Below are 27086 nucleotides of genomic sequence, written 5' to 3'. Positions count from 1 at the left end.
TGATTTTCATGGAAAGATGAAAACAGCCAAGCAGTAAGTATTAATGATCAGATGAAGAGCCAAATTTGGGGAAGAGAAAAGAGATTCAGTTTCTCTGCTATAACAGCAACAAGATAGATCCATTTTATTTATAGCTGACAAAGAATTATCTTTCTTCAAGAAGACAGACATGACCATACATATCCTTCACAGGGCACAAATGTGGTTCAGATTGCACACATTTACTCCACTAGTCTCCCTTGTACATGTGACTTCAACATCCTAGTTTAAGACAAACTTTTGTTCCACAGGTATGAATGTTTGACCAAATGCCCATGAAGGCTTCTGCAAATAACTGTTTGCCCTCTCAGCTCAGTTTCTCAGTGATTCTTCTAATTTGAACATGGCCCTCTACCCTCTAAAAACCCAAGTCCAAAACCAATTAAAAGTGGAGATCCAAGCAAGCTAACCTCTGCTGACTTAAACAGGATGGAGAGTGTTTTATCAAGACTAAACTTGTAATTACTGTGTTCTACATTCCTTGCCTCTATGGCCCCGGTGTAAAATGTGATCATCCATTTCAAAATTATCTCTCTATCGTGAGCCCAAAGCTGATCGTTTAGATTCTGGTCTCGTGTTGGGCGTCAGTTTGAAGAATATCACAGCACTATCTCCTCTAATAAATGACTTTAACTTTTCACCTAGAAGATATCTGCTTTAACTTATCACAGGGAATCATCTGCTTTCTTTAACGCTTCCACTAAATTAAAATCTGAAGTCATTCGATTTGGGAGCGAGTGTTAGCTGCACATAGACAGCAGGATGAATTACTAGGGAGTTGATGAAAAAAATATTATCCCAAAACCCCCAGAAAACTTAGTTTATCACAAATTTCATTTCATTTCGTGGATTTCATTAATAACAGACAGGATAATGCCCACCTACACATACACACTTCTATTCATCCCATATTGGAAAAGGAACTCAATCTTTTTTTTTTTTTTTTTTTTGAGAGGGTTTATGCAGTCCAGACTGGCCTTGAACTCAAGATTCTCTCTTCTTAGCCTCCCGAGTCTGGGATTACAGGCATCATGTCTGGCAAGTAGCTTAGTTTAGTTTTTGTTTTTGGTCAGTCATGGGGCTTGAACTCAGGACTTGGGCACTGTCCCTGGGTTATTTTGCTCAAGTCCAGTGTTCTACCACTTTGAGCCACAGCTATACTTCCAGTTTTCTGGTGGCCAACTGGAGGTAAAAGTCTCATGGACTTCCCTGCTCAGGTTCCCTCTGAACCACAGTCCTCAGAGCTCAGCCTCCTAGGTAGCTAGGATTACAGGTGTGAGCCACCAGTGCCTAGATGAGGAGCTGAGATTTTAATAAAGTAGCAAATCAAATTCCTAGGGCATCAGGATTCTAAATTTTTAATTGTATATGCTTGGATCATTTTATGGTTCTTACTTCAACACTAATGATTTTGAATTACAGAATTAATTTTAAAACAGAAATGTTCAGAAATATTAGGGGAAAGGGAACCATTGGCTACTGTGGTTGGGCTTCACAGTTCCCAAAGGGCAGATCATTCTTACTTCAGACATGGAATTTAGAAGCCTGCTAAAATGGTTCCTTTATATTTCTCAGAGAAATGCTTGCTTGAACCTTCTGAATTCTAGAAGTCTACTTCATTCTCAGAAAAGTCCTGGATTTTGAGGCAGATATTAGGTTTATTGTTCTTATCATAACCTCATATAAAAGTAAGAGGCAGGGAGAACACTACTATGATATAATTAGTCATAAGAAGTCTCAGGCAGGTGCTTTTGCTGACACCTATAATCCTAGCTACTCAGGAGGCTGAGACCTGAGGATTGCAGTTTGAAGCCAGCCCAGACAGGAAAGCTCATGAGACGGTCAACTCTAATAAACTACTCAAAAAACTACTCAGGGGGCTGGGAATACGGCCTAGTGGTAGAGTGTTTGCCTCACATACATGAAGCCCTGAGTTTGATTCCTCAGCACCACATATATAGAAAACGGCCAGAAGTGGCGCTGTGGCTCAAGTGGCAGAGTGCTAGCCTTGAGCAAAAAGAAGCCAGGGACAGTGCTCAGGCCCTGAGTCCAAGCCCCAGGACTGGCAAAAAAAAAAAAAAAAAAAAAAAAAAAGCATCTCAGAGACTTGGGACTTTACAAAAGAGTCTCCTGAGAAAAGAGGTTTGCTAGAACAGCCAAATGGACGGACAAATAAAAATAGCAATACTATTTCCAGTATTCCATATACCCTGTGTAGGGGAGGTGCTCAGGAATAGCTTGTGGAGAAGAATGTAGTCACATTCTGCATTTAAAGATATTTCCTAAAAGCTGACTTGATTAATCTCTCTCTATGGGATGCTAATGGGCTAAAGACTCTGGTTCTGGGACAGGGATGTAGTTCAGTGGTAAAACAGCTAACATGCATGAGGCTATGGGTTTGATTCCTAAAATTGAAAGAAAAATTCCTAAAAGTCCATAATTTTACAGCTCATATTTTATTGGTTTTAAAGTCTTTGAGCCTACTGAATAGTAAGTGCTTTAATAACAAATAGCATAAATCAGTAACTATACTGGCTATGATTCAATGGGTTATTTATAAATTTCTTATGTTTCATTTGTTCATGAAGGATTTCCCTATCATTTTCTTCATAATGCTGTTTTTAGACCATCCTTGTTTCTAAGAAGCTCTGATTTCTTACATACTTTTGTGCAAGAATTGGATCGTGTTGGAAAGAAGATTAAAAGCTTGAGAAGCAAGGTAGCCAAGGTTCTTTCAACATATACATACTTGGGTGAGGTCGGCCTGCCAGCATCCATCGGGGATCATATGGGGCTTTTGTGGGAACAAACTCGATGATTCTATCTATAGGGTCCTTGGAGTTCAGGAGAGGAACTGAACTATGAACATTCTAAAGAAAGATTGGGGGCGGTAGGAAGAGAAAGAGAGAGAACACAATAATCAGTGAACATCAGTCTTATACCTCAACTCAGGAACAACAGAAAACAAACAAACAAACAGGGTCCACATACAGAATTATACCTACTGGTCTCTATCACCAGATGCATCCCAGTTACATGCTGAGGAACTTGCACAACTCTCAAGTCTTTTAGGATGCTGGCATAAATTATTGCATTTTGATTATGATTCAATGTGCCTCTGCTTTCTGGGAAGCTCCCCAGAGGACAGACTATGGTTACTAGGAATCCTTACTATGTTAGGTCTGAGCCTAAATTACTCATGAAAATGTCCGTGGCTGGAAAGCACTAGAAAGGGACCTAACTAATGAAATTCAAAGGCATTTTAGGTAGAAAATAGCTTTAAGATAAAAAAAAAAAAAGGAATTAACAGCTTTCAAAGAAATATTCCATTATACACACACACATACACACACACACACACACACACACACACAAACATACAAAACCAACTCCTCAACCATAAAGATAGTACCACAGACCCAGTGAGCTGGGGTGGTAATGGTGGGTAAGGTCTCACCTTAGGCATGTATGACAGCCAGTGCAGAACAGTAAAAACCCCTTCAAAGTCATCACATACAGTGCAGTGGGTGACCCCATTGTTGTGCATGATCTGGATGCCCCCAAGCTGGTTGTTGGAGGTGTACACTTCTCGCCCGAGAACCTAGAAAAATGACAAGACACATTTGGGTCTGCAGAAATAAAGACAGCGTTTATTTCATAATTATCCTTGAAACAGTTTCATTTCCCTGTAAGACAGAGATTCTAGCTACTGTGGGTTATTCTGCGGGACTATAAGGACCGTACTCATGAAGAGGGGAAAAAAAAACTTAGAAAGAGATTTTTAGCAATTATGTACATTTTTAGAATCCCATAAGCCTCCTTACCTCTAAGTAGCTGTAGATATGGGGAGCACACTTAGAATTGAAATTGCAATGGTGTGTAGGTTAGGACTGTGAGGCATAGGCCACCTTTTCACATGCAAGTCTGGTAGAGCTGTTACATGCACATGCACATGCGTGCACGCGCACACACACGAGGTAACATGTCTATTGTTTGACCATCTTTAGTGATGAGTCTGTTAAAGAAACCCTGTGGAGGTTTGAGTTCCTCTTTTTTTTTTTTTTTAAAGGATTAGCTTTTTTTCTTACAGCCCCTAAGGCTGGTAAAATCCTGAAGCAGCTCACCCGGCACACACAAGTCCTCTTTGTGTGCTGGGTGCAGGGTTGTGATTTATTCCCTAGCCTGCTTTTCTTCCATCCTTCCTTTCCTCCCAAGGCTGGTGGGAATTCAAGACCTCATCCCAGTGTCTCTCTGGAGGAGTTTAACCCTTGTCAGGTCAAAGGGCACCTATAATTGGAAATCACAAAGTTTTCTTTAAAGAAGAAAAATAGAAGAAGAAATATTCTTGGACTTGGAAATTGTAGGGTTTCTTTCCCCCTTGAAGATTGGTTAATAATTTCTTTCAGGAGGGAGGTTTTCTGACCCAGCAGATGGAAGCCGGGCAGCCTGATCACTGACTATTGCAAACTGCTGAGTGTGTGGTAATTGCCAGTCATCTAGGGTAGCCCTGGAGAGCTCTAACCAGTTGTGGAGTGCTTACTGTATTTTTCACTTTTCTTTTCCTTTTCTCCTCTCTAAAAAAAATAACAAAACAAATTTTCTTCCTTACCAACTTTTATTCATTTTCAGTCTCTGGGGAGAATCTAATAAATTAAGGAATAGCCAATTGTAACTGTATATTCCCAATTGGCCCTTGCTTGTTGGGTGCTTTAAAAGGTTCCCCTGCATGTATGGTCAATCCCTACCAAGGCTTTCCAAAGGCTGAAGAAGTTGTGACTAAAGTAATAACCTCACTGTGACCCAGCTGGCCTTAGTTTCATTTAACTTCAGCTAGCAAGGGCATAAGAGAGTTTTCTGAAAAGAATATGGAAAGCAAAATTGCTCTCAGATTACTGCTTTCTTTGATAAGGAAGCAGAGAGAACAAGCCTTTACAGGCAGCCACAAGCTGAGCAACATGCTGGCAGCTCCTTTGAAGGAGCCCCGTGAACAGGGGAGACCATATCTGACCACTGGGCTCCCATCCTCCTCTCAGTCCGTCTTTAATCTCAGCCCAGGCGCTGCGGCTCTTTTCTCATTCTCCTGCTGTCTCTTTCCATTTGCCCTCTCTCTGACTGATACACTGATCTCCCGGTCACTCGGCTTTCTGCTCCACTGAGTCCATATTACTAATAACACCTCCGCCACGGCCAGTTTACCTCATGAAGGCAGGAGCACATCATTACAAAATAAACTCATAACTTTGACATTCTAGCAAATACACGCCGTTTGTTATTTTTATGGCTTTAGTCTTTCTAACAGGCAGAGGACATTACATACCTGTTTCATTTCTATCTTTAAAGTGTGCGCACACATGCACACTCTTACATGAATCAGGAAACAAAACAGCAAAAAACAAAAACAAAAAACCCCAACCCAAACAAATAGCCCAAGCAGCCAGTCGGCAGGAGACCCTGGTGGAGGCAGAAACCCCATCACTTAGGGAGGCCATGCTCTGATCTGGCTCTGGTTTTATGGTCGTCATAAACCTGATGGCCCAAAACTGGTCCTTCTGGGACAGACTGCCTCTCTGCTAGAAGTCATTCAGTCTGATCAGCAGTATTTTTAATTATCAAAATAAAATTGGAGTGAAGAAAAGGGGATAAAGAGGAGACACTGTGCTGACCCTGTATATCTGATATTCACAATCTATATCAAGAGCCAAGTACTCAATGTTGCCTAAAAAGAGCCATTTTCTATTCAAACCTTGTTTTCTGCCCTATCTTTAATATTTGATATTGTCCAGCCAGTAGAATTGTATACAAATCTAAACTCAGTAATGAACCAAGAGCTAAGCTTTGAAAAAGGGATCAAAGCAGACCAAGAGCTACTTTGTTGTTTAAAATGCACTGTCCTTGGGGCTGGGTTAAGGCTGGGAATGTGGTTCAGTGGTAGAGTCTTTGCCTAGCATGAATGAAGTCCTGGGTTCAATTCCTCCATACCACATACACAGAAAATGCTGGAAGTGACACTGTGTGGCTCAAGTGGTAGAGTGTTAGCCTTGAGCAAAAAGAAGCTCAGAGACAGTGCTAGTTCAAGTCCCAGGACTGGTAAAAATAAAATGTAGTTTCCTCATATGTCATTTCCTCTTATTACAAGGAGGAGAAGAGCCAGTTCCAGAGAGAGGTTCTGTTACTGACCCTATCCTTTTAGTGTACAAGCTGGGGACTGAAACACAGCACACATTCTATCTACACTGAACCATATATACTTCTACTAACTCTCTATACTATATTTTTAGAATAAAAATAAGAAAAATTTGAAAGGAGTAAGTTCAAAATCTACCACATCTCTTTCCAAGCTAAAATGGAATGCTCTGATGCTATATAGCACTATTCTGGAAAAGAAACAGCATTTCTACATCCCTTCTCCTCTGGGTTCTAAAGAAATCTAACTAGAGTTTACTGCAACCAAGAACAGTATGTCTAAGCTCAAGAAATGTCATTCATCTGAGAAGATTCATTTAATTTGGAAGTAAGAAAAAATAATTATAGGCTAGACTAATAGAGCATTTAAGAACCGTCTCTGATCAGCATTATCTTTGGAAATGGAGGTGGAGATGGACAAATAGAAATGAAACCTGCTCCACTAACCACAAACAAACAGCAACAATCACAGCTACTTAACAATCAGTGAGGAGAAAGCAGTTACCCAGCCGCCCCCACCCCCTTCATCTGCAGTGCAGGTTTGGAGTATACACTGGTAGGATGAGGGCACACACAATAGGTCCTGATTTATAGGGGCCGTTGCTGACTCAAGTGGTTTTAATGATTTTAGAATACTTCACAACAAAAGCTCCAACGAAGGAAGCAGAATGTGGGCCAGGACAAAATCCATTCTGCCTAATTCTGAAATGATCACACAAATCCTAATCAGCCTTTAGGAAGATGACAAGAGCCCCCAGAGAACCATTGCTCTTTCCTTCAATATGTTGGCCTTCCAACCTTCAACAGAAAAATCTGGGATCAACAGCTCTCATCATCACACTACTTCATCAAGCAGGCAAGCTTCCTTTATCACTCTTTAATCCCCAACACAGGCATTTCTATATTAGTCACCTTACTTACAATGTTTCAGTTTCCAAATTATCCCTCTCACATATATTTTCTATTGAAGGTACAAACTTTGTATACTTCTGCCTAATAAACATCAATTGGCATTTCAACACAGGAGCCATTTAAACAGGAGGTGACATTCCTGAGGTCCCCTTTGCCCTTTATCTCTAAGTGGAGCAGCAACACCACCATCTTGTGATCCTCTGCTGAAGAATGCTCAGGCAGCAGAGCTGGATAAAGGCTGAATCTGAGAGGAAGGGGGATCTCCATAGTCTCTTGAAAAAGTTAAACCTCATCCAACGTTCCAGTCACTGAGCTGGCTGACCTCAGAATTAAGGCACCACATAAAAGCCAGTGATTAGCAGAGATGCAATTGCTAAAGGCTCCACCAAGGATGCTAACAGAGCCTTTAGAAATTCTGAGATACATAAGAGGTAAAAATGAATGCAGTCATACATACATGGTAAGGCCTCTGCTGCTACTGCTGCTTATCTAGAGACATTGTAGACAGCTCAGGTTTACCATAGCTGACAGGCAATGAAAACAGTCTAATATACCGCCTGCTCTTGCCCTTAAATCCCTTTTTGGAGATCAAGATAAACACGTTCTTCCTTTCCCAGTGCTCCAGACATTTGACTGAAGTGGCACAGCATTGTGAGGTTTTGTGCAAATGAAATCACTATGTAATACTGAACGAGCATAGTATTTACTTGTCAGGATATTTGTCAGCACAGGCATTTGGATTTCCAAGTTTCATAGATGCAACTTAGCTCAATTTTTTAGAAAATTGCTTTTGTCCTGATACATGCATTATGTTAGGGACCTTTAGACTTATATACAAACATTTGCAATCATGTGCTAAGATGTGAAAAATAATGATGCATATCGATGGTGAAATACAAAAAGAAATCTACTGCTGCTTTCCCCCCTTTAAGACAATCCTTAGTGGGTTAAGGCATCTTCTATTTAAAGAAGCATAGAGTACAAAATTCTTCCCATCCAGGCATTAGGCTATACAAAAGTGGAGTCCTTATTGCAATCCTTTTCTCATTATGATATTTCCATTCTCAAGAGGATCTAAGGAGGTGTTTTGTAAATTTACTGAGCAATCATCATCACTGACTTCATCCATGATTCTAGGTATTAAAAATCACTCTGGGATTTGCCAGATTATTGGTAACGGTTTGGCTAAGACACAAAGAAAAACAGATATGTGAAAGAGTGAGTGTAAGGGAAAAGTGGTAAAATAAGGCAACAGAAAGATGAAAGAGGATAGGGAGGGGGAGTGAAAAGAGGAAGGGAAAGAAAAATGTAATAGCTCATCTCCTCAGTGCTGCTAACATCCTCCTCCTTGACCTGAAAGGACTACATTTTTAAAAGCTGACAAGTAATTCAATCTCCAATTAACAATTTTAAGTGGTGCAGCACATATTACTGTGCAAATGTTTCTCCAGGAATATATCTAAGAGTGAATGGAATTAAATCTCTAGGGAGACAGGAACAGTGCCTCTGTGACCAAGAATATGTTAAGTGTTCCAAAATACACAGTCATAGGGTTACTTCTCCACCTTCACTGCCAATACTGTCACCGACAAACTGGAGAGCTGACTGTTGGCTGGTAGATTAGGGATGAGGTAGAGAACAGACTCAATGACATTAAACCTGAAGGTCCAGAAAAGTGCATAATTTGAGCCAGAGATGGAGTTAAGACCAAAAATCTCTATAGGTAGGTGCTCTCTGTCACTTGAGTCACATCTTTAGCCCACAAAAATCTCTCTGTAATAAACAAATTATGAAGTGATGATTGGGTTTGCCAAAGAATAAATTGGGGCAGAGAGAGACTATGCTACCAGTGGTAGGAAAAGATGCCAAAAGGAGGCCAAGATACATGCCAGAAACAGCACTGGAAGGCCTGCTTACTGAGGTGTTCTCACTGGAGAACAAGGATTTATTAGTTAGCAGAACAACGATAAGGATTGAAGGTAGAGAGGGTAAGGAACAGAAACTCATTTTTAATGTAAGGGATAGTGAAGAGCCACATGATAGTTTGCCTGTCAAATGTAGGAGAAAAAGTGTAGGCTTCTGGAGAAAAAGCTGACTGCCAAAAGAAATCACTCATCCCAAGAATCCATCAACTTCTCATTTAGCTAGAGACTAGAGAGTACTGACAAGAAATCAATTCCAAGTATGGAAATATTTAACATTTTAAATAACATCTAATTTATCGAGGTATAGTTTACATAAAACAATATTGTCCATTTTAAAGTGCACAACTCTATGAATGCTGACAAACACATGTAGTCATATAACTTCCTCAAAGAAATCAGAGAGCATTTTTATCACCCCCAGAAGATCCCTCATGCTCCTTTGTAATCCATCCCCTTCTGCCACCCCTAACAACCACTGGCCTGCTTTCTCCCTCAACACTGTTGCTTTTTGTGGAATGTTATATAAATGAGGTCACATGGTATATAGTCCTTTAAGTTTAGCTTCCTTTGGTTAGAATAGGGCATCAGATTCTTTCATACTGATGCAGGTATCAGTAGTTACTTTCATTGCATGGAAGTACCACAAGTCATTCAAATGTTTTTCAGCTGATGGACATTTGAGAGATTACCAGTTTAGTGAGATTAAAACTAACTTCTAGGCCAGGTGATGGTGGATCACACCTAGCTAGTCAGGATGCTGGGATCTGAGGATCTGTAAGCCAGACCAGGCAAGAAACAACATGAGACTCTTATCTCCAATAAACTACTCAAAAAATGCCAGGAGTGGTACTGTGGCTCAAGAGGCCGAGTACTTACGTTGAGCAAAAGAAGCTCAGGGAGAGCCCATAAGCCCAGAGTACATGCTCCAGGGATTGGCAAAAAATAACAAAAACCTAACTTCTATAGAAATTCACATACAGGTGTCTGTATAAACAGTATGTTTTCACTTTTGTTGAGTAAATGCAAAGGTGTAGGACTGCTAAGTTGTATTGTAAGTGTATAGCGAAGTATATAAAAACACAAACACCAAAAGCACACCTTTTTCAAAATGGTCATATCCCCTTCACATTCTCATTAATAATGTAACAATATAAAAGTATGTAATATATAGCATGTCATAATACAGCATCTTCATCAGCACTTGAAATTTGTCTGTTAAACTTTTTTTAAGTCTAGGGCTGGGAATGAGTTCAGTAGTAGAATGCTTGCCTTAGATTAGATCCTCAACACCTTTAAAACAAACAATAATTTTGGGGAAAATTTAGTGGTGTCAATTGTTGTTTTAATTAGCATTTCCCTAATGAACAATGATAAGCATCTTTTCATACAGTTACTTTTCATCCTGATGTATTTTGGGACATGTCTATTCAAATTTCTTGCCCATGCATGTTTTTATTGTTTAGGATTGAGTTCTGAGAATTCCTTTTTTGGGTGAGTGGGGCTTCACTTCAGTCTCATGCCCTCACTTGATTTTTTTCATTTAAGGCTGATGTTTTATTACTTTAGCCATGCTTCCATTTTCTTTTTTGCTGGTTAACTGGACCTAAGAATCTCATGGACCATACTGCTCAGACTGGCTTTGAATGCTGATCTTTAGATCTCATCTTCCTAAGTAAACACAATAGGTATGAACGACCAGCCGATTGGCTTTTGGTGGGGGTGGGGGGGAAGGAGGCAGTACTCAAAGCCTCAAGCTTGCTCAACTTGTTAGGCTGATATCCGACTGAGCCATGCCTCTAGCCCCACTTTTCTGCTAAAATGAGATAGAGTCTTAGCTGACTTTTCTGCCTAGGCTGCCCTTGAACAATGATCCTCGGGCACTCTGCCTCCTTGAGTAGCATGAGCTGCTAGAACTTGGGTCTGAAAATTCTTTATATAGTCTGAACACTAGTCTTTTATTAAGCACATACTTATTAAAGATAGGATAAATTAAGTCCATTTTTTAATCATATACTGATTTTTCTCAATAGACTGGTATTGAAGGAAGGGGGCTATGTGACCAACTGCCCATGCCCACAGTGGCCAAGCACCAGTTCCGTGCTTGGTAAAAAGCCTGGCTTCTTGAGGAGTAGGATGACTCTTCAACTCTGAAGACTTTTTGTGTTTTCTCATTTTAGTTTTACCTGTAGAGCCCATGAAAAGTGTATTGTTGGTTATAGTTTTAGTGTTTGAATTTTGACATTGTTTTTCATGAAAGCTAAGACTTTTTACAGTGTAGCTAAATTTTAATTTTACTGAAAGTGGAATTCAACACTCGTCTTTTGGCCTAAATTTTAAGCTCCATGAAAGCAGTAATTACATTTGTATCTCCACAACACAAGAACAGCTTTATATATAACATTCACACAATAAATACATGTGAACTACTACGATTCTTAGTGGGCTATACAAATTCAACTTTTTGATCACTTTGATCACTATTATAAGTAAATCTTTCTTATTGACATTATAATGTGTAGTGGTTTTTTATTAAACAAGACAAGTGGCTCAATTTTCTTACTGTTTTACTGGTCCCCCATGTAGATGTTAGTTGAGTTTTCTTTTCCTCCTTCCCTTTCCAAAAGTCTTTACTTGGGCTAGAATTAACCTAATAACTCTACTCCAAAGCCATATTATATTAGGGCTGCTCTACTGAGCTGCATACATCTGTTTTATCTGTTGAGAAAAAGTATATTTTATCAATGGGCAGATAGAAAATGATGATTTTTCAAGTTGATTATATGTTCCAATGGTCTTGACTGCTCTTATTTGCATCTTATGCTGCTGGTTAAATTTAGGTGGATTCTTTTCTTTAATAACGTTGATTTCTCAATTTCTCAGATGTGCATACTATTTTAGTGGGCTTATATCCCAGATGCTGGGACATTATTTAAATTAGGAATCAGCCAAGAATCAACCAAAAAAACCTTGAAGTCCAGGCATGGTAATCTGTAGTTCAATCTAAAAAGCTCTTAAAGCTTCTCCTTTCATAATTCAGCACTTCTGACTGTGTACATTAGCTGATTAGACTGTGGGATGGCCACTCTGAATGAGGACATGGGTAGGTTTGGATCCATGCACAGGGGACATTCCCTGGCATGATGAACAGCCAGGAGTCAGGTTTCTAAACAGTCTTACTTCCCAGGTCTTTATCATATTTGAATACATAGCAGTCTGTGCACAGCAAGGGCCCAGGTCTGTCTTTCTCAGAAAAGACTGGAGTCCTTGCATTTCTAATCTACCAACGTGTGCAGTTCTTACACTTTTAATTTATGAGTGTTTAGGGGGGACCTCTCTGACTTGGGAACATATTGGCTTGGTCTAATGCTTGGAGATTATTAAACTTGGAGCTATGCTCCACTATCAGGTCTACAGATCTTTTATTTAGAAGATATGGTGCTCTAAATGCACAAAGAGCTCCCTGTCACCTTCACATTAAAGCCCCTAGTGCCTGGTAAATGGAATTATATAGCTGTCATCTCCTTTCCCCAAAGTTTTAAGAGTACAATGGGCTCATTTTTTCACACTCCATCCCAGCTTCAGAACTAAGAGACCTACTTTGTATTGATTTAAGGTCTCAGAAATAAATAAACCTGCTTCACCGCTGTGATTCACAACAAATTCATGATACACTATTGCATGATATATTTCAAGCTCTTGCTCTAGCTCTCTTTTTCCTCTAGTGAGTGATGGGGGAGGTGGGAGGTAGTGGGGAGCTGCAAAGCTGACAGCCTGATGGTTATTGGAGATGGCTGCTGACTGCAAATCCAAGAGCAGACACTGTTGGAGGAATATGGGATTTTTTTTTTTAAACTTGGGGGCAAGGGTGAGAAGCTAATTTACTTGAGTTTCTGGCTGGGGTTGGGGGAGAAGAAAGGTTGAAGGGAGAAGGGAGGGCTGTCAGAGTAGCAAGCTTCAAGCTAACACTGATCTACTAAGACAAAGCTATGAACATGTGAAGAAAGTGAAGGAAATCTACCATGTGAAGGTGTAACAAATGAGTGACTGGAAAATGAAGCAGCTAAAGAAATAGTTCTGCCTAAGGGACCGTGTTCATAGACCTAAGTGGGTACTTAGTTTGAGTTCAGGGGCAATGCTTTTGTAAAGCCAGGAAGCAAGCAGAGACTGTGTGCCACTGAATGTGTGAAGTAGGGACAATTCCTTACTCTAATACTCAAGATACATCAGAATCCTCAAAGTTGAAATGGACACTTTGGAGATGGGGTAAAGATGTATCGGAGGTCAACATGGATGAGGTCAGCCAGGGACTGTTCACTGAAGTGAGAGGGCAATAAATTCTAGCAGTTTGGCTTTTGTTTGTATATCCTAAAGGCTTTGAGTACCTCAGTCTATATCATCTTCACTGATTCTACCAAATCTTGGACTCACTGAATTTTAGCTCAAATAAGACCTATCCTCCAACCATATATTGCAATCCTGACTTTTGGCAGGGCAGATTAATGGCAAAGCAGTAGATAACTGGGATTGAAAACTTCTGTGAGACACTGTGGCGGAGACCCCTAAGGGTCCACAGCATAAATTCAAATTAGATTAAGTTTTAACTGTCTTTTTTTTTTCACTTATAATCACTACTTACTTCATATTGGTAACAGACAAAAAGTATTATTTATAAATATAGCACCTTTTTCTCTTAAAACAGCATTTTCATCTTTACTAAATTTACTTTTCAGACAGGATCAAATTGTGAGGCAAAGACCTGGAAAAATCTTTGGTTCTGTTCAATTCCCCGTAGGTCATATCAGAAAAGTAAGACTTTGATTTTGAATGCTTTTTAATAGAAAACAGTCTGTCTATATAACAGAAAGAGATTTTGATCAAGAAGAAGTTGATATAGATAAAGGGGATGGATTGGGTTAAAAAAAAAAAGAGGGTTTTTTTAAACCTGAAAATTTCAAACACAGCTAAATGAATATTTGACAAAGGTGTCAGAGAGGAAATGGTTGGGTGGCTAGACTTTTGAGAATTTTTTCACTGCCCCAAATAACAATTCTATGGCCACTTATGATTGTGAACAACAGCACATAGGATTTACTTTTCTATAATCTAGTCACAAAACAAGATAAATTTTAAGTATCACATACCACTTTCATTCCTAATTTCACTAATAGATATAATTTTACATATCATGATATGTAATCTTTTTTTTTTTTTTTGCCAGTCCTGGGGCTTGAACTCAGGGCCTGAGCACTGCTCTTGTGTTCCTGGCTTCTTTTTGCTCAAGGCTAGCACTGTACTTCTCGAGCCACAGCGCCACTTTGCTCATGTATATGAGGCAATCAACTCTACCATTAGGCCATATTCCCAGCCCCGATATGTAATCTTATATAATGTTATAATATATAATGTCTTTTAAAAATTGCTCTTCCTAGCCTAATATGGTTTTCTGGCTTTAAATAAATACACATCTTCACAGCATCACAGAGTACTAGAAAAATTAGAGAAAGTTTATGATTAAGGCAGGAAATGTATTTTGTTTCCTGTTATATACAGAGGAAATTGAGACCCTGCTTAAGTCCAAAGAAGTTTATCTATAAATGGAGAGGAAAGGTTTGTTTTGTTGTTATAATCTCAATTCTTATCCTCCCTCCCTCCCTCCCTCCCTCCCTCCCTCCCTCCCTCCCTCCCTCCCTCCCTCCCTCCCTCCCTCCCTTCTTTGCCAGACCTAGGGCTTGGATTCAAGGTCTGAACACTTTCCCTGGCTTCTTTTACTCAAGGCTAGCACTCTACCACTTGAGCCCCACTGCTACTTCTGGCTTTTCCTGTTTATGTGGTACTGAGGAATCAAACCCAGGGCTTCATGCATGCAAGGCAAGCACTCTACCACTAAGCCATATTCTCAGCCCTCAAATATTTTTACTCTCAAAAGTTTGGGTGGATTTGTAATAGGATGTCCAATGAGATCATCCTTGAGTCTGTATTTAATTATCTAAACACAAGCTCTGGGCTATAACTTGGAAGTTTTCCCAAGTCCTTGCTATCTAAACTACCAAACATATAAGGGGCTGTCTTAAGAGAATCAAGACAACTTTTGTGGTGAGCTCTGAATGGCAATTCTATCTCGTAAGATCTTTAAATCAGTATATTAAGAACTAGACAAGAGTGCTTGCCTCGTATACATGAAGCCTTGGGTTCAATTCCCCAGCACCACATATATAGAAAAAGGCCAGAAGTGGCGTTGTGGCTCAAGTTGGCAGAGTGCTAGCCTTGAGCAAAAAAGAAGCCAGGGACAGTGCTCAGGGTCTGAGTCCAAGGCCCAGGACTGGCAAAGAAAAAACAAAAAGAACTAGGCTGCTGGGGCTGGGAATATGGCCTAGTGGCAAGAGTGCTTGCCTCGTCGTATACATGAAAGCCTGGGTTCGATTCCCCAGCACCACATATATAGAAAATGCCAGAAGTGGCACTGTGGCCCAAGTGGCAGAGTGCTAGCCTTGAGCAAAAGAAGCCAGGGACAGTGCTTAGGCCCTGAGTCCAAGACTCAGGACTGGCAAAAAAACAAACAAACAAACTAGGCTGCTGATGGATCCACTAAGGCTCATGAACATAGTCAAATACACCTGGTATAGTTTTCTACTGAGCCCGAGGAACATAAAATGAAATCCAAAACAGTCCCCCCCCGGCCCACATACACACCAAATGGGGTCAAATTTATCCACATTTGTGTACAGGGGAGACTTCAAAATTAAGGAGACCTGTGTATTGCAATCCTTTCTTAGAATTCATTCCTACTACTATAGAAAGGCTTATTTAAAAAGGAAGCTAAAAGGCCCTCTTTAGAAAGGAGAGTGATCCCATCTGGAGCTGTGGGAGTACAGGGATTTTCTATTGTCTAAATGGGTAGTTGGAGACTTTTAAAAATGCAAATTGCTGGACAGATCTTTAGAGTGATTATGGGCTATTGTATCAACAAGTCCTTGGGGACTCTTATAGACAGATGACTGACACATATACTACCCTATCATGACTGAACATGGTGCCTCTCACATTAATGGTTTTCCAAAGTACGTTGATTGTCTTTAGATAACATCTACTGAGAAAGTCAATATGTGAATGTACAGCCTCAGTGAGAACTACCATTTAACATTTCCTTAAAGGAAATTTTGCCTTTGGAGATACAAAGTATGGGGAATATTGGGTTTGTAATTCCTTTTCAGGACCCAGATAATGAACAGCAATGAGAAAGGACCCTAAGTGCACCTCAGAGAAGATTACAACAGTGCCTGTGTTTTCCTGTACTAAGTCCTTTAATCCCCACATGACCTTACTGGATAGGTACTATAATCACCTCCAATTTTACAGTTAATAAAATTGTAACCCAAAGGGTTAAGTAAATTTCTCGAGGCCGTACAACTAGCAGGTGCGAAAACCAGGAATTAAACCTAAGCAGCCTGGGTTCTAGAGCCTGGGCTTTTTCATCTCTTCAAGTTATATGAAAGTGACAATGATGTATGCCCTACAATGAGAGCTAAATAAACTTTCTTCCCTCCCTGAACCCCAAGACACTCTCACATTCTGTCACAGTGTCATGGATGAGCATGGGAACTGTACTGTATCGCCCTTGGTACAACAGGAAAGTCCCCCTCTGGAAGCAACCGTGGTACTGTGCTCAATAGAGTCAAATGTGATAACTGCATGTTTTATGTTGCACAACTACATATAAATTTCTATGTGGAAACTGAGAAGGATGTGAACTACTTATACCCAGTCTCAAAAGCAAGATTAGCAGAATCAGTCCACAAAGAGCCCTAGCCACACCTATCTTTTTTTTCCCCCTAGCAGTTTCAGTGTAAGTGCCTGATCTCATTAAAGGAAATGAGCTTATAGATTTTTTTTCCTTAAAAAAGAAGTGGAAGTTCTAACCTGTTAACCTGTTTGCCATACAGAAACCACATGATCTCCTGAGTGAATCTATCACCCGCACACTGCAGGCATTACAGAAGCCATATCTTCCATCAAGCCATTACGGTCCAGAGGCATAGCAGTCCCGTGACACCATGTTAAAAACAGGAAGCAAAAGCTGGGAAGAGCTGAGGTAGTAGTGGTAGTGATGATGTTAAATGTTACTACAAGTGTCTACACGAGGTACCCCCAACTCAGAAATTTACAACTCTGCAACTCATCTTGGCAACTTAAGGGTCTGTCTTACTAATACTCCAAGTACACACTGCCTTTGCCAAGCCAACCTAAGTCCCTTCACAGAATTTTGTCAGCCACATCTCTCAGGTCTATCCTACCATTCAGTGAGGCATTGAGACTTTTCCATCTACAATTTCCAGAGTTAGGAAACCTACTTATTACCTTGAGAGACATGAAATAGCAGATTCTTAGAAATATCTCTATTTATGTCATTACACTCATAACATTCGGATTAAAAAAATGAGAAGAAAAGAAAGTGAACAGACCACCATCTTTTTGTAGGCCTTGTGGGCATTAAGCAGAAATTTTTCTGTAATAAAACTTAGGGAAACAGATTCATGTCCTGACAATTTAGTCTGTTTCAGCTAATTCTGCTTCAGTCTTCCCATCTGTAAAATGGCCCTCAAACCACTGCTTATCCTAAAGACAGCAAAAACAAAAAACCAGACAGGTGTTCTTGATTTTGAGATTCAAATAAATCCATTTGGACTGCCTCCAAAACATCCACCGCTTTTAGTTCAAATGTCAGCTCTATACCCACAGTCAAGAAAGTCCAGAAACTCTCTCTCCTCAATGTAGTAATATTTTGAATACCTAACAAAATAACTACAGGCAACAAAATAAGATAAGTGCAAAAGAAGAATACAAATACTGAGATCACAAGTGGAAAGCATCTTCTGATTTGGGAACAAAAGGATACAGTGGCAAAGGATGATGCTGAAGAATAAAACATGTACTTTACAATGACTGAACGTGAAAAGCAGCAGCTGCAACATTTTATCTTATATTCCTGTTACTATTATCTAAAAAACAAAACAACCCTCCCCCCCCCAAAAAAAACAAGAAATCTTCTTAAAAGTGTCTTTGGAAGCAAAACATGGGGAGGTATAAACTAATTAAAAACAGATCATTGATATCACGTGTGTGCTGAGATGGAATACAGCTATAAAAGCTCAATGCACACATGCAATGTATTAACTGGGAACATGTCTGTCTTTAGCTTTATATCTATTAAAGGAACAAACAAATTACATGTTGATGCATTATGTGAGTATGCTACGTGGCCTGTCAACCCGTCTTCATATCAAACCATGTTAAGTTCAATCAGTGATGGGGTGGAGGGGGTGGACGGGTTGGAGAAAAGCAGGAAGAAAGAAAGTTTTCAAAAAATCTCTGCCTCAGCAAAAGTTTTCATTAAAATTTTAGACAAATGATCCCTGTGTCCTTCTCTCTTGCTGCCTGGGGCTCCATGCTATTTCTATGCAAATAACAACCTCGTGGTTTATATCTTATTATTTCCACCGGAGTTGCAGTGACATGACCTGAGACGTGTAAGAGGTGGGATGGAGGGGGTGTGTGTGTGTGCAGGCGTTGAAGAAGATAGAGAAAGAGAGAGAGAAAAGAGAGCAGGAAGAGAGAGGGAGAGAGAAAGAGATGGAGTGGGTGTTCATTCAAGTGTGAAAAAATATTGTCAGGAGTGAGCGTCAAGAACAAAAAAAAATTGCAAGGATAACGTGTTTATTTCAACCCCCCCAGCTTCATACCCCCACCCCCACTTGCAAACCAGCACCTTTTAAAATTCATTGGGCATCAGGCGATCATGCACAATCCATCTGCTTTCACTTTATCATTTGCATTTCATGCCTCCTGGCTTTTGATGTGCTGATACTTTGATGCAGTCAGGAGACGCGCATTATCATTATTTCAATTTTCACAGGGGTCAACGGGATCGGCACTTGCACACACAAGATCTTTTTTTTCCCCAGCAACCTCTGTGAACCCCCTTCTTATTCTTCACCCCAATGTTTAACATAAAAGATGAAGGCTCAAAAATGTGGATGGGTCAAATGTTTATAGTCTCAGACTGTATGTAAGCTTTCATATACCACTTACATTTCCACTCTACACAGGTACACACATATGATGAGCAGAATGGCTAAGGCTTAAAAAGGAGTCTCTACAGTATTTCAAACACACAAAGACTTTCTCATCTGTGCACACTCGGGGAGGAGCACAGTCACAGCTCCATAAGCAAGGCACAGTAACAAAGAGATCAGTGCTCACACAGAGAAAGACATGCACTCGGAGTGACTTGCTCACACCCAGAATAAGTGAGACAGAAAGAGATCTAGAGAATGAAAAGCTAACAAGAGACTAGAAAGACATCGGGACACACAAAGACAAGAGTATGCACAAGGAGAGGGTCAGAGGAAGCATTTTGAGTGTGCTATCGTGTTTTCTTTTTCATACCTGATAAGTAAAAGGGCTGACAGAACATTCTTAATGAATTTGCATAAATCCAGAGTCTTGCAGCAACATGACTCTTCTTAAGAGGTGCTGACATGTAGATAGTGAAGTAGAGCAAGATTAGGTAACATCTACAAACGATAACTCCCTTTAGCTAAAAATGATCGTGTCCATCTTGAAATGAGAGTTGTTTGATAAGTTACAACAGCAGCTTTACTAGTCTTTCCCTCTGCAATTAGGTTTTTCCTTTAATGAATAGCTCTGCAGGCTTAGGAAGGTGAATATACTGAATTTGATCAATTCAACCAGATTTTATTTTTGTGCTGGCATTGTGGCTTGAACTTAGGTTCTCATGCTCTCTTCAGGTTGATGTTTTAACCACTGAGCCACACCTCCAGTCACAGCTTTTTTTTTTGCTGGTTAATTAGACAAAAGTCTCTCGGAACTGTCTGCCCAAGCTGGCTTTGAACCTCATTCTTCAGATCTCAGCCTCTTGAGTGGCTAGGATTACAGGTGAACCATAAACATGAGCCCCACCAGATTTTAAGAAACAAATCCTTAGTGTTTTCTTCATGGCACAAATGAAATTCAACCAGCAAGTTTTCAGGCAAAACAAAATAAACTCTAAAGTAACAATAAAACTCCCCCCCCCTCAAAAAACCCAAAGGCCAAACAAACAAAACTAATAACCTTAACTTTGCTTTTTGTGATATAGTATCTGTATATGTGTATACAACAAGATACATTTTAGAAACTAGCTCTGTTGGTTCATGTTAAATGATATCATGTAAACATAGGGGTAGGTATTTCTAAATTCTATCCTCATAGATAATGATATTTAAAACTAAAACTCATCAATATCTCATCCTATTGAAAAGAACAACAAACAAGAGTCTCAGCAGTTTCTCTCACTGCAATACTCTTCAGTAGTGCAGTTTTAAGTCTTTATTTTTAGGCTATTATTCTCCCTATGAAAAAATAAAAAAAGAGGACAGCCAAGTCTGCTACTGTTAGCACTACTCCACTTTCTCTTGGAGAGAAAAACAAATCCAGACAATGATACAGAGTTCATATGAAGGCAGAGAACAAGCTCATCACATCTAGCAATCTCTAATTTCTGATCTCCCAGAAGCTAACTGAGCCCAATGACAGTATCAGCATTTTTCATGTAGGAATGATGTGATAGGACAGTTAGTTCCTGTCCTTCTTGCTTAAAAATCAGGGCTTGATAAAAAGTTGCTAGTAAGTCTCATAAACAAAATATCCATACTGTAACCTCTCTGTACGTCAGTTTGATAATAAAAATTTGAGAAAAACAAACAAACAAACAAAAAAAACCAAAATATCCAATATACTTTAAAATGTGGATAACTCTATAGCTTCAATTATGGAATGATGTGAGAAAGAAGAAAGGGCTTGATAGTTAAGTGCTAACTTCCAGGCACTTTTACTCTTTTTGTTGTTGCTCTTGGTGTTACCAGGGTCTGAATATGGGGCCTCTTGCTTGCAAGGCAGGCACTTTACCACTGAATCATGCCTCTAGCTACTTAGGTTTTTCATTTGAACTTAATAATATTACTTGAAGGTTTACATTATTATTCTCCATTGATAGCTGAGGAGCTAAAAGGTGATGTAAGCTGCACAATGGTAGCCAGCCCCAGATTATTCCATTACAGAATTCTGGCTGTAGAAAGAAAATGTTTCCTATGCCTCCAAAGAACTGAGCACTGTATTATCCTTTGTATATGTAGTTTCCTTGGTTTATTTTCACTCATATTAGCAGTGACTTCACTATCCATTTTTCTCTTTTAGGGCTGGGGGTGTGATTCAAGTGGGAGACCACCTGCATAGCAAGAGCAAGGTTCTGAGTTCAAATACCAATACCGCCTTCCCAAAAAGAGGACCCTTTTTTTTTCCTCTTAGAAAAGCTACTAGCTTAGATTAAAAAGGCATAAACCTTTAAAAGGAATGATAATGTCTATATCATACTCTTTCCCAGCAAGTGTCCTTTTTTAGAGGTCTACTCACAGAATTCTGAAAACATTAAAATTAGATATCTTCAACACCTAGTGCATAATTCACACTGTAGATCTGAGACAGCTCCATGAGAATAGGTTTCCTCACATTCCTTATTCACAGGTCAGAAAAAGGAAGGGTGTGGGACAGAATAAAAACATTCAGTTAAGTCTCAGTCTTTCAGAGAATGTGAGCTCTTTAAAGCAGAGATTTTTATATACTTGGTTCACTAAGGTATATACAGGATGTGGAACAGTGCCTGGCACACAGCAGGTACTCAGTATTTGTTGAGTGAAATGAAATGAATGAGTGACGGAATAAATACAAAGGCAAGCAAGTCAATGAGTAAAAGTGATAGGCGAGAGTGGAAGAAAATAGACGAAGAAAAGCATGGATTGAATGCCTTCTCTCCAGTTAGGACCTTCCTTACATTAAGAAAATATACTTATCTGTATTTGAAATAGATTCACATACTTTATTCAAATCTTAGAAACTTACTTTGTTGAGAGCACCAGCTCCTGTCAGAATTAAGTGAGAATTCTCAACCTGGATGGTTCTTTGTCCCAGCCGGACAAGGTAAGCCCCGATCCCAATGGCCCGGCATGTAACCTTAAAAACAAATACATTTGTCTTTATTAACAACAACAACAAAAACTAATCTCCAGGTCAAAGAAGAGACAAAATTATTCATTCAGTAATCTGACTATTAGGCACTTAAATGATCACAACCCTTTCACGGACACCTAGCACCTCTACTAATGGCATGAGCAAAGAATGTACTATGAAGAAAAGAAAGTCAAGCTGTTAAAATTATGGTAGACAAATAAGTGAAACTAGAGGCTAATACAAACCTAGGTTTATTTGGAAAATCTACTTATTTATATTACTGAATTACCTATCTTCACATTGTACCTGATAATGATTCAATTATACAATGATACAATTTCAAGAAATGTTATCATTAGAGACTGAATAGCATTGAATGGGGGAAGAAACAAACCTAGTCATGTAGCTAGCTCTTTAAAAAAAAAAAAAATCACATCCTAGGGGCTAAGGTGTAGATCAGGGTAGAAATCACTTGCCTAGCATACATGAGGGTCTGAGTTCAATCCATAGCCTTGAATTAAGGGGGAAAAGGGAAGGGGAGAGAAGATCCAACAACATTCTAGGAGGATTTACCAGACTGATGGTGATGATCTCATCATAGGCCAATGAGGATTCTCCAGCAATCATTCCAGAGCCTCGAAGGTTTTCTGCTCCAAGTCCCTCTTCTTTCCCAATAATATCTGTTATCTTGTACCTATTGGGAACAGCCATGTAAAATAGTAAAGGTTAAACATAGTGAACAATAATCCTTAAAAGAACAATCAGGGCTGGCTCAAGTGGTAGAGCACCAGATGAGCAAGAAGCAAGCCTGGAGGGCCTGAGTTCAAACCCAAGTACCCCAGAAGCAGTAGCAACAACAGTAACAGCAACAATAACTAATCACTATTAAACAGCTACAGAATGCATTTGAAAAATTTATAATCAACATGAGGGCTTTATGTCCTTCCTATTGTACCCTTCATTCATGTATTTTCTTCTTAGCTTGTTTTCTATTTTACCTGGAAACAATATAGCACAGTAGACAAAATAAAATCTAAAATTAAGCAGAAAGGTTTGAATCCTTGCAGTAATGTTACTCTAGTGATTTAAGTTTTATAAAATAGGTATAAAAGTATTGTCCTCTCTAAGGATTGAAATGGGAATTATAGCAATGAGACAGCTTGGCACATAGATAGATGCTCCTCAGATTTGAGATGCCCTTTCTTGCTTTCTTGAGCCAGCTTCTTAAAATTGGGGCCAAAGTATATAAACACAATAAGCAATAGCCACTAAATTGGCAATTTCAGACAATTTTTTTTCAATCCCAAAATAAGGCTGGGTGCCAGTGGGTCACATCTGTAATGCTAGCTACTCAGAAGGCTGAGATCTAAAGATTGCAGTTTGAAGTCAGCTGGGGCAAAAAAGTCCATGAGACTCGTATCTCCAATTAACCACCAAAAAGCTAGATGTGAAGCTGTGGTTCAAGTAGTAAGAGCACTAGCCTGAGGGGGAAAAAAAAAAAAAAGCCCAGGGATGGCACGCAGGCCGAGTTCAAATCCCAGGATTGATAAAAAATAATAATAATAATAAAAAAATTCAAAGACAGAGGTAGTAGAAAGCTCAGTCAAGTTTCTCATGTCAAACTACTCTCCTTTTCTAAGATAGAAAAGAAGAGGTAAGTAAAAGCAGTGTATTCCATTATTATATACCAAGTGTATGCATAAGGGTTCCCTTCCTGACTATAGTTCTCTGGAGGAGCAAATGGAGTGTGTGTAGAAGTGAAATGCTGACCAAGTTGTCCAAAAAGCATCCTGTGGATCTAGTGGGAGTCACTCATCTGTCTTCCTGGCAGGGGATTAGGAGTGATAGCTGATAATGGGAAATGAAAGATGGGGAATGCAAATAATAAAAGAATGGAAAAATACAAAGTCGGAAGCAGAGATAGACGTATATTAGTTGTTGTTCCATGTGTACCCAGAAGACATGGCACTGGGTAGGTTTTATAAATTGAAATAATAAGTATCCCATAGTGGCTCTTAACTATTCCCCCTTCCTCTGCTCCCATCTTTTGTCAGTTCTACTTATTTGCCCTTGCTGTTGGCCTGTGATTTTCCATCTGTTTCCCAGATTATCCTAGCTTCCTACTTTTAGTCCCCAACATTATGTAGTAACACCTCAATTCTTCCTTTTGTTCTATATTTAGACCTTAGATTCTAGGGTTATGTTATAAATAAAGCTAATCTTCCTTAAAGGGTTAATGATCCACATTAATTGGAGAGGTGATAATGTCTCCCTTTTAAGTCCCACATAATATACAATGACAGATACTTATGGCCCATACAGCCTGATCTGGAAAGGAGATCTTTACATCATATCACTTGCCTATTTCTTCACATCTGTTTAGGATTTGTTAAGCAGTATTTTCTCCTACCTTACCATAAGGAAAAAGCATTAAAATCTCCTACTTTCTGTTAAGACTGTAATTCTTTAAAGAAGCACTAACTTTTAATGCTATAAAAATGTGATTATCATTTATTACAATTAAGTTATTCTGATTTTTAAAAATCACACGTAATTTAAAAAGAAAAATCTAGCGTAGCTTGGCGTTGAATTTTAAATCCTCCTGCTTCAGCCTCTCTAATGATTCATGATTTTGATTTTCATTACAATCCAATATGAGAAATAATATCATTTCCATTATTTAGATAATAGTTAATAGCCAGGATAATTGTTTACTATGAGCTCAGCCTTGTGCTAAGGCCCTAGCCTATTAGATCTCAACTTTCAGATGAAGAAACTAAGAAAAGAAAAAGAACTTCTTGTAACAAAAGCAATATACAAAATTATATTTGGAAATACCTCTCTACTCCCAATAACACAGAATTCTAAAAATATGCAAAGGGAGAAATTTTTTACACCAATTAAAAAAAAGTAAAATATTTAGAAATAAACTCAAAAACCTTGGCAAAAATCCCACCATACTCACAGTGTCCCAAGCATCTCAGGACACCCTTGGGGTATGCAGTTTCAACTTTTGAGAGACACATTATAACATGTAGTGTCTTCTGGACCCTAAGTTAGTGACAAGTATCACATAGTCAACAACTCAACACTGGATAGTGCCTTTTGAAAATATTCTGTCTTGATGAAGCTAGATTTGTATACTTTCTGTGGGGAAAAAAAGGTAGGCTTTACACAAAAATCAATGAAGAACTAGAAACAAGAGTGGCAATGCCCCAGCTGATTCCAAGGTTTACGTGTTAAACAGACACTAATACCCCATTCTTTAGTAGCTGTAATTATTTAAGAAAAAAAAATTAGATGGGCAGTGGTTCAAATCTAGCCCAGGCAGCAAAGCCTGTGGGAGACTCTTATCTCCAATTTATCACCAGAAAATAACAAGTGGAGCTGTGGCTCAAGTGGTAGAACGCTAGCCTTGAGCAAAAAAACTCAGGGCCAGTGCTTAGGCCCTGAGTTCAAGCCCCAGGGCCAGCAGGCATATGGTGCTCATGCTCTCACACACAGGCTGTTTAGAAACAGCTAGTAAGACATGAAGAAAATTTTAAGGCTGTAAAACAAATTTCCCAGTCATATATTTAAACAGTGTGGCATTGGTTCAAGAATAGATAAAACAAAAAAGAGGAACATATGAATTATCCAATAAATTACTCCAATAGTACTTTACTCCAATAGTAAATTACTCCAATTATCCAATAATTACTCCAATAGTATTGGAGTAATTAGCATTCTAGAAAGTACCTGTAGACAGATTATAAAAATGTTCAGCTTCACTAGTAATCAAAAATACAAGTTAAAATAACAATAGCTGTTTTTATCCTACTTTATTAATTGACAATAACCAATCTTGGCAAGAGTAGAGAAAAATTGAAGAGAAAATAAGTACTACTACATACATACTGATTAGAAATATAGATTGGAGAGAGTGATTTGAATTTTTAACTTTAAAAATGGACTTTAACCAATAATTACACTAAAGGGAATAGAGATTTCCATATAAGTTTGTATGTCCCAAAGACTTAAAAGTGAAAAATCAGATAGCTGGAATGCTCAAATATTATATAGTCATTATGAGATATTATACAATCATTAAACTTCATATTCTCAAGCAATATTTTAAGAATCTAAGAAGCTTCTATAAAATAATTTTTAGTAAAAATCACAAATTTAAAGGAAAAAATGTATTTACTATAATCCCAGATAGGTAGTAGAAAAGGTATGAATGTAGAAAGACAGAATATAACAAATTCATAATTGTGGCTTCAGGATAGGATAGAATTGTGGCTGATTTTAATCTTTTTCTTCATAATTGTTTATATGCTTACATTTTTCTAAAATGAGTATTGTAAATATAATTTTAAAATGTCTATCAATAACAGGGTCCTTCAGCTAGTAAGTAGTAGAGCTGAGTCAAAAGTCTAAGATATGGGCTGGGGATATGGCCTAGTGTCTAGAGTGCTTGCCTCGTATACATGAGGCCCTAGGTTCGATTCCCCAGCACCACATATACAGAAAATGGCCAGAAGTGGTGCTGTGGCTCAAGTGGCAGAGTGCTAGCCTTGAGCAAGAAGAAGACAGGGACAGTGCTCAGGCCCTGAGTCCAAGCCCCAGGACTGGCCAAAAAAAAAAAAGTCTAAGATACTTAGATTATGTAATGAATAATCTTCAGTGCTCTTCAAAGTCATGATCAGCAAGACATTACAGAAAATGACCACATTCTTTCCTTTTGTCATGGCCAAATTATTCTGACATACAGATACCTACCTGGATTCTCCTTCATCCTCTACATGTTCACAGTGGACAGAGTTGAGAGCACTGACTCTCTTGTAATCTTGAGGGGTCAGATACAAATATTTGTATCCCTGTGAAGCAAAAATAATTTTAACCCATTACTTTCCACTATCATGTTCCATAGCTAGCTATCAATTGCCATATCACTTCTTGGAGTTACTAATAGGATACTAACAC

General features: G+C 38.9%; 1 protein-coding gene across 5 annotated transcripts in view; it reads right to left on the bottom strand.

Annotated features, from left to right (window-relative positions):
- Acaca (acetyl-CoA carboxylase alpha) overlaps positions 1-27086 on the bottom strand; it is a 270437-nt gene that overhangs the window by 37699 nt on the left and 205652 nt on the right. For all 5 annotated transcript variants that reach the window (XM_048365118.1, XM_048365120.1, XM_048365123.1 and 2 more), the window contains 5 exons: positions 26883-26980; positions 22695-22815; positions 22014-22124; positions 3497-3640; positions 2789-2909 (listed from right to left, as the gene is read on the bottom strand). In XM_048365118.1, coding sequence (XP_048221075.1) covers positions 2789-2909; positions 3497-3640; positions 22014-22124; positions 22695-22815; positions 26883-26980 — 595 coding nt within the window. The remainder of the gene's footprint in view (positions 1-2788; positions 2910-3496; positions 3641-22013; positions 22125-22694; positions 22816-26882; positions 26981-27086) is intronic.

The sequence above is a fragment of the Perognathus longimembris genome, chromosome 17 (assembly GCF_023159225.1).
Source record: "Perognathus longimembris pacificus isolate PPM17 chromosome 17, ASM2315922v1, whole genome shotgun sequence".
Classification (NCBI taxonomy): Eukaryota; Metazoa; Chordata; class Mammalia; order Rodentia; family Heteromyidae; genus Perognathus; species Perognathus longimembris.
The sequence above is the reverse complement of the archived record's forward strand: the minus strand, read 5'-3'. Positions and strand labels throughout refer to the sequence as shown.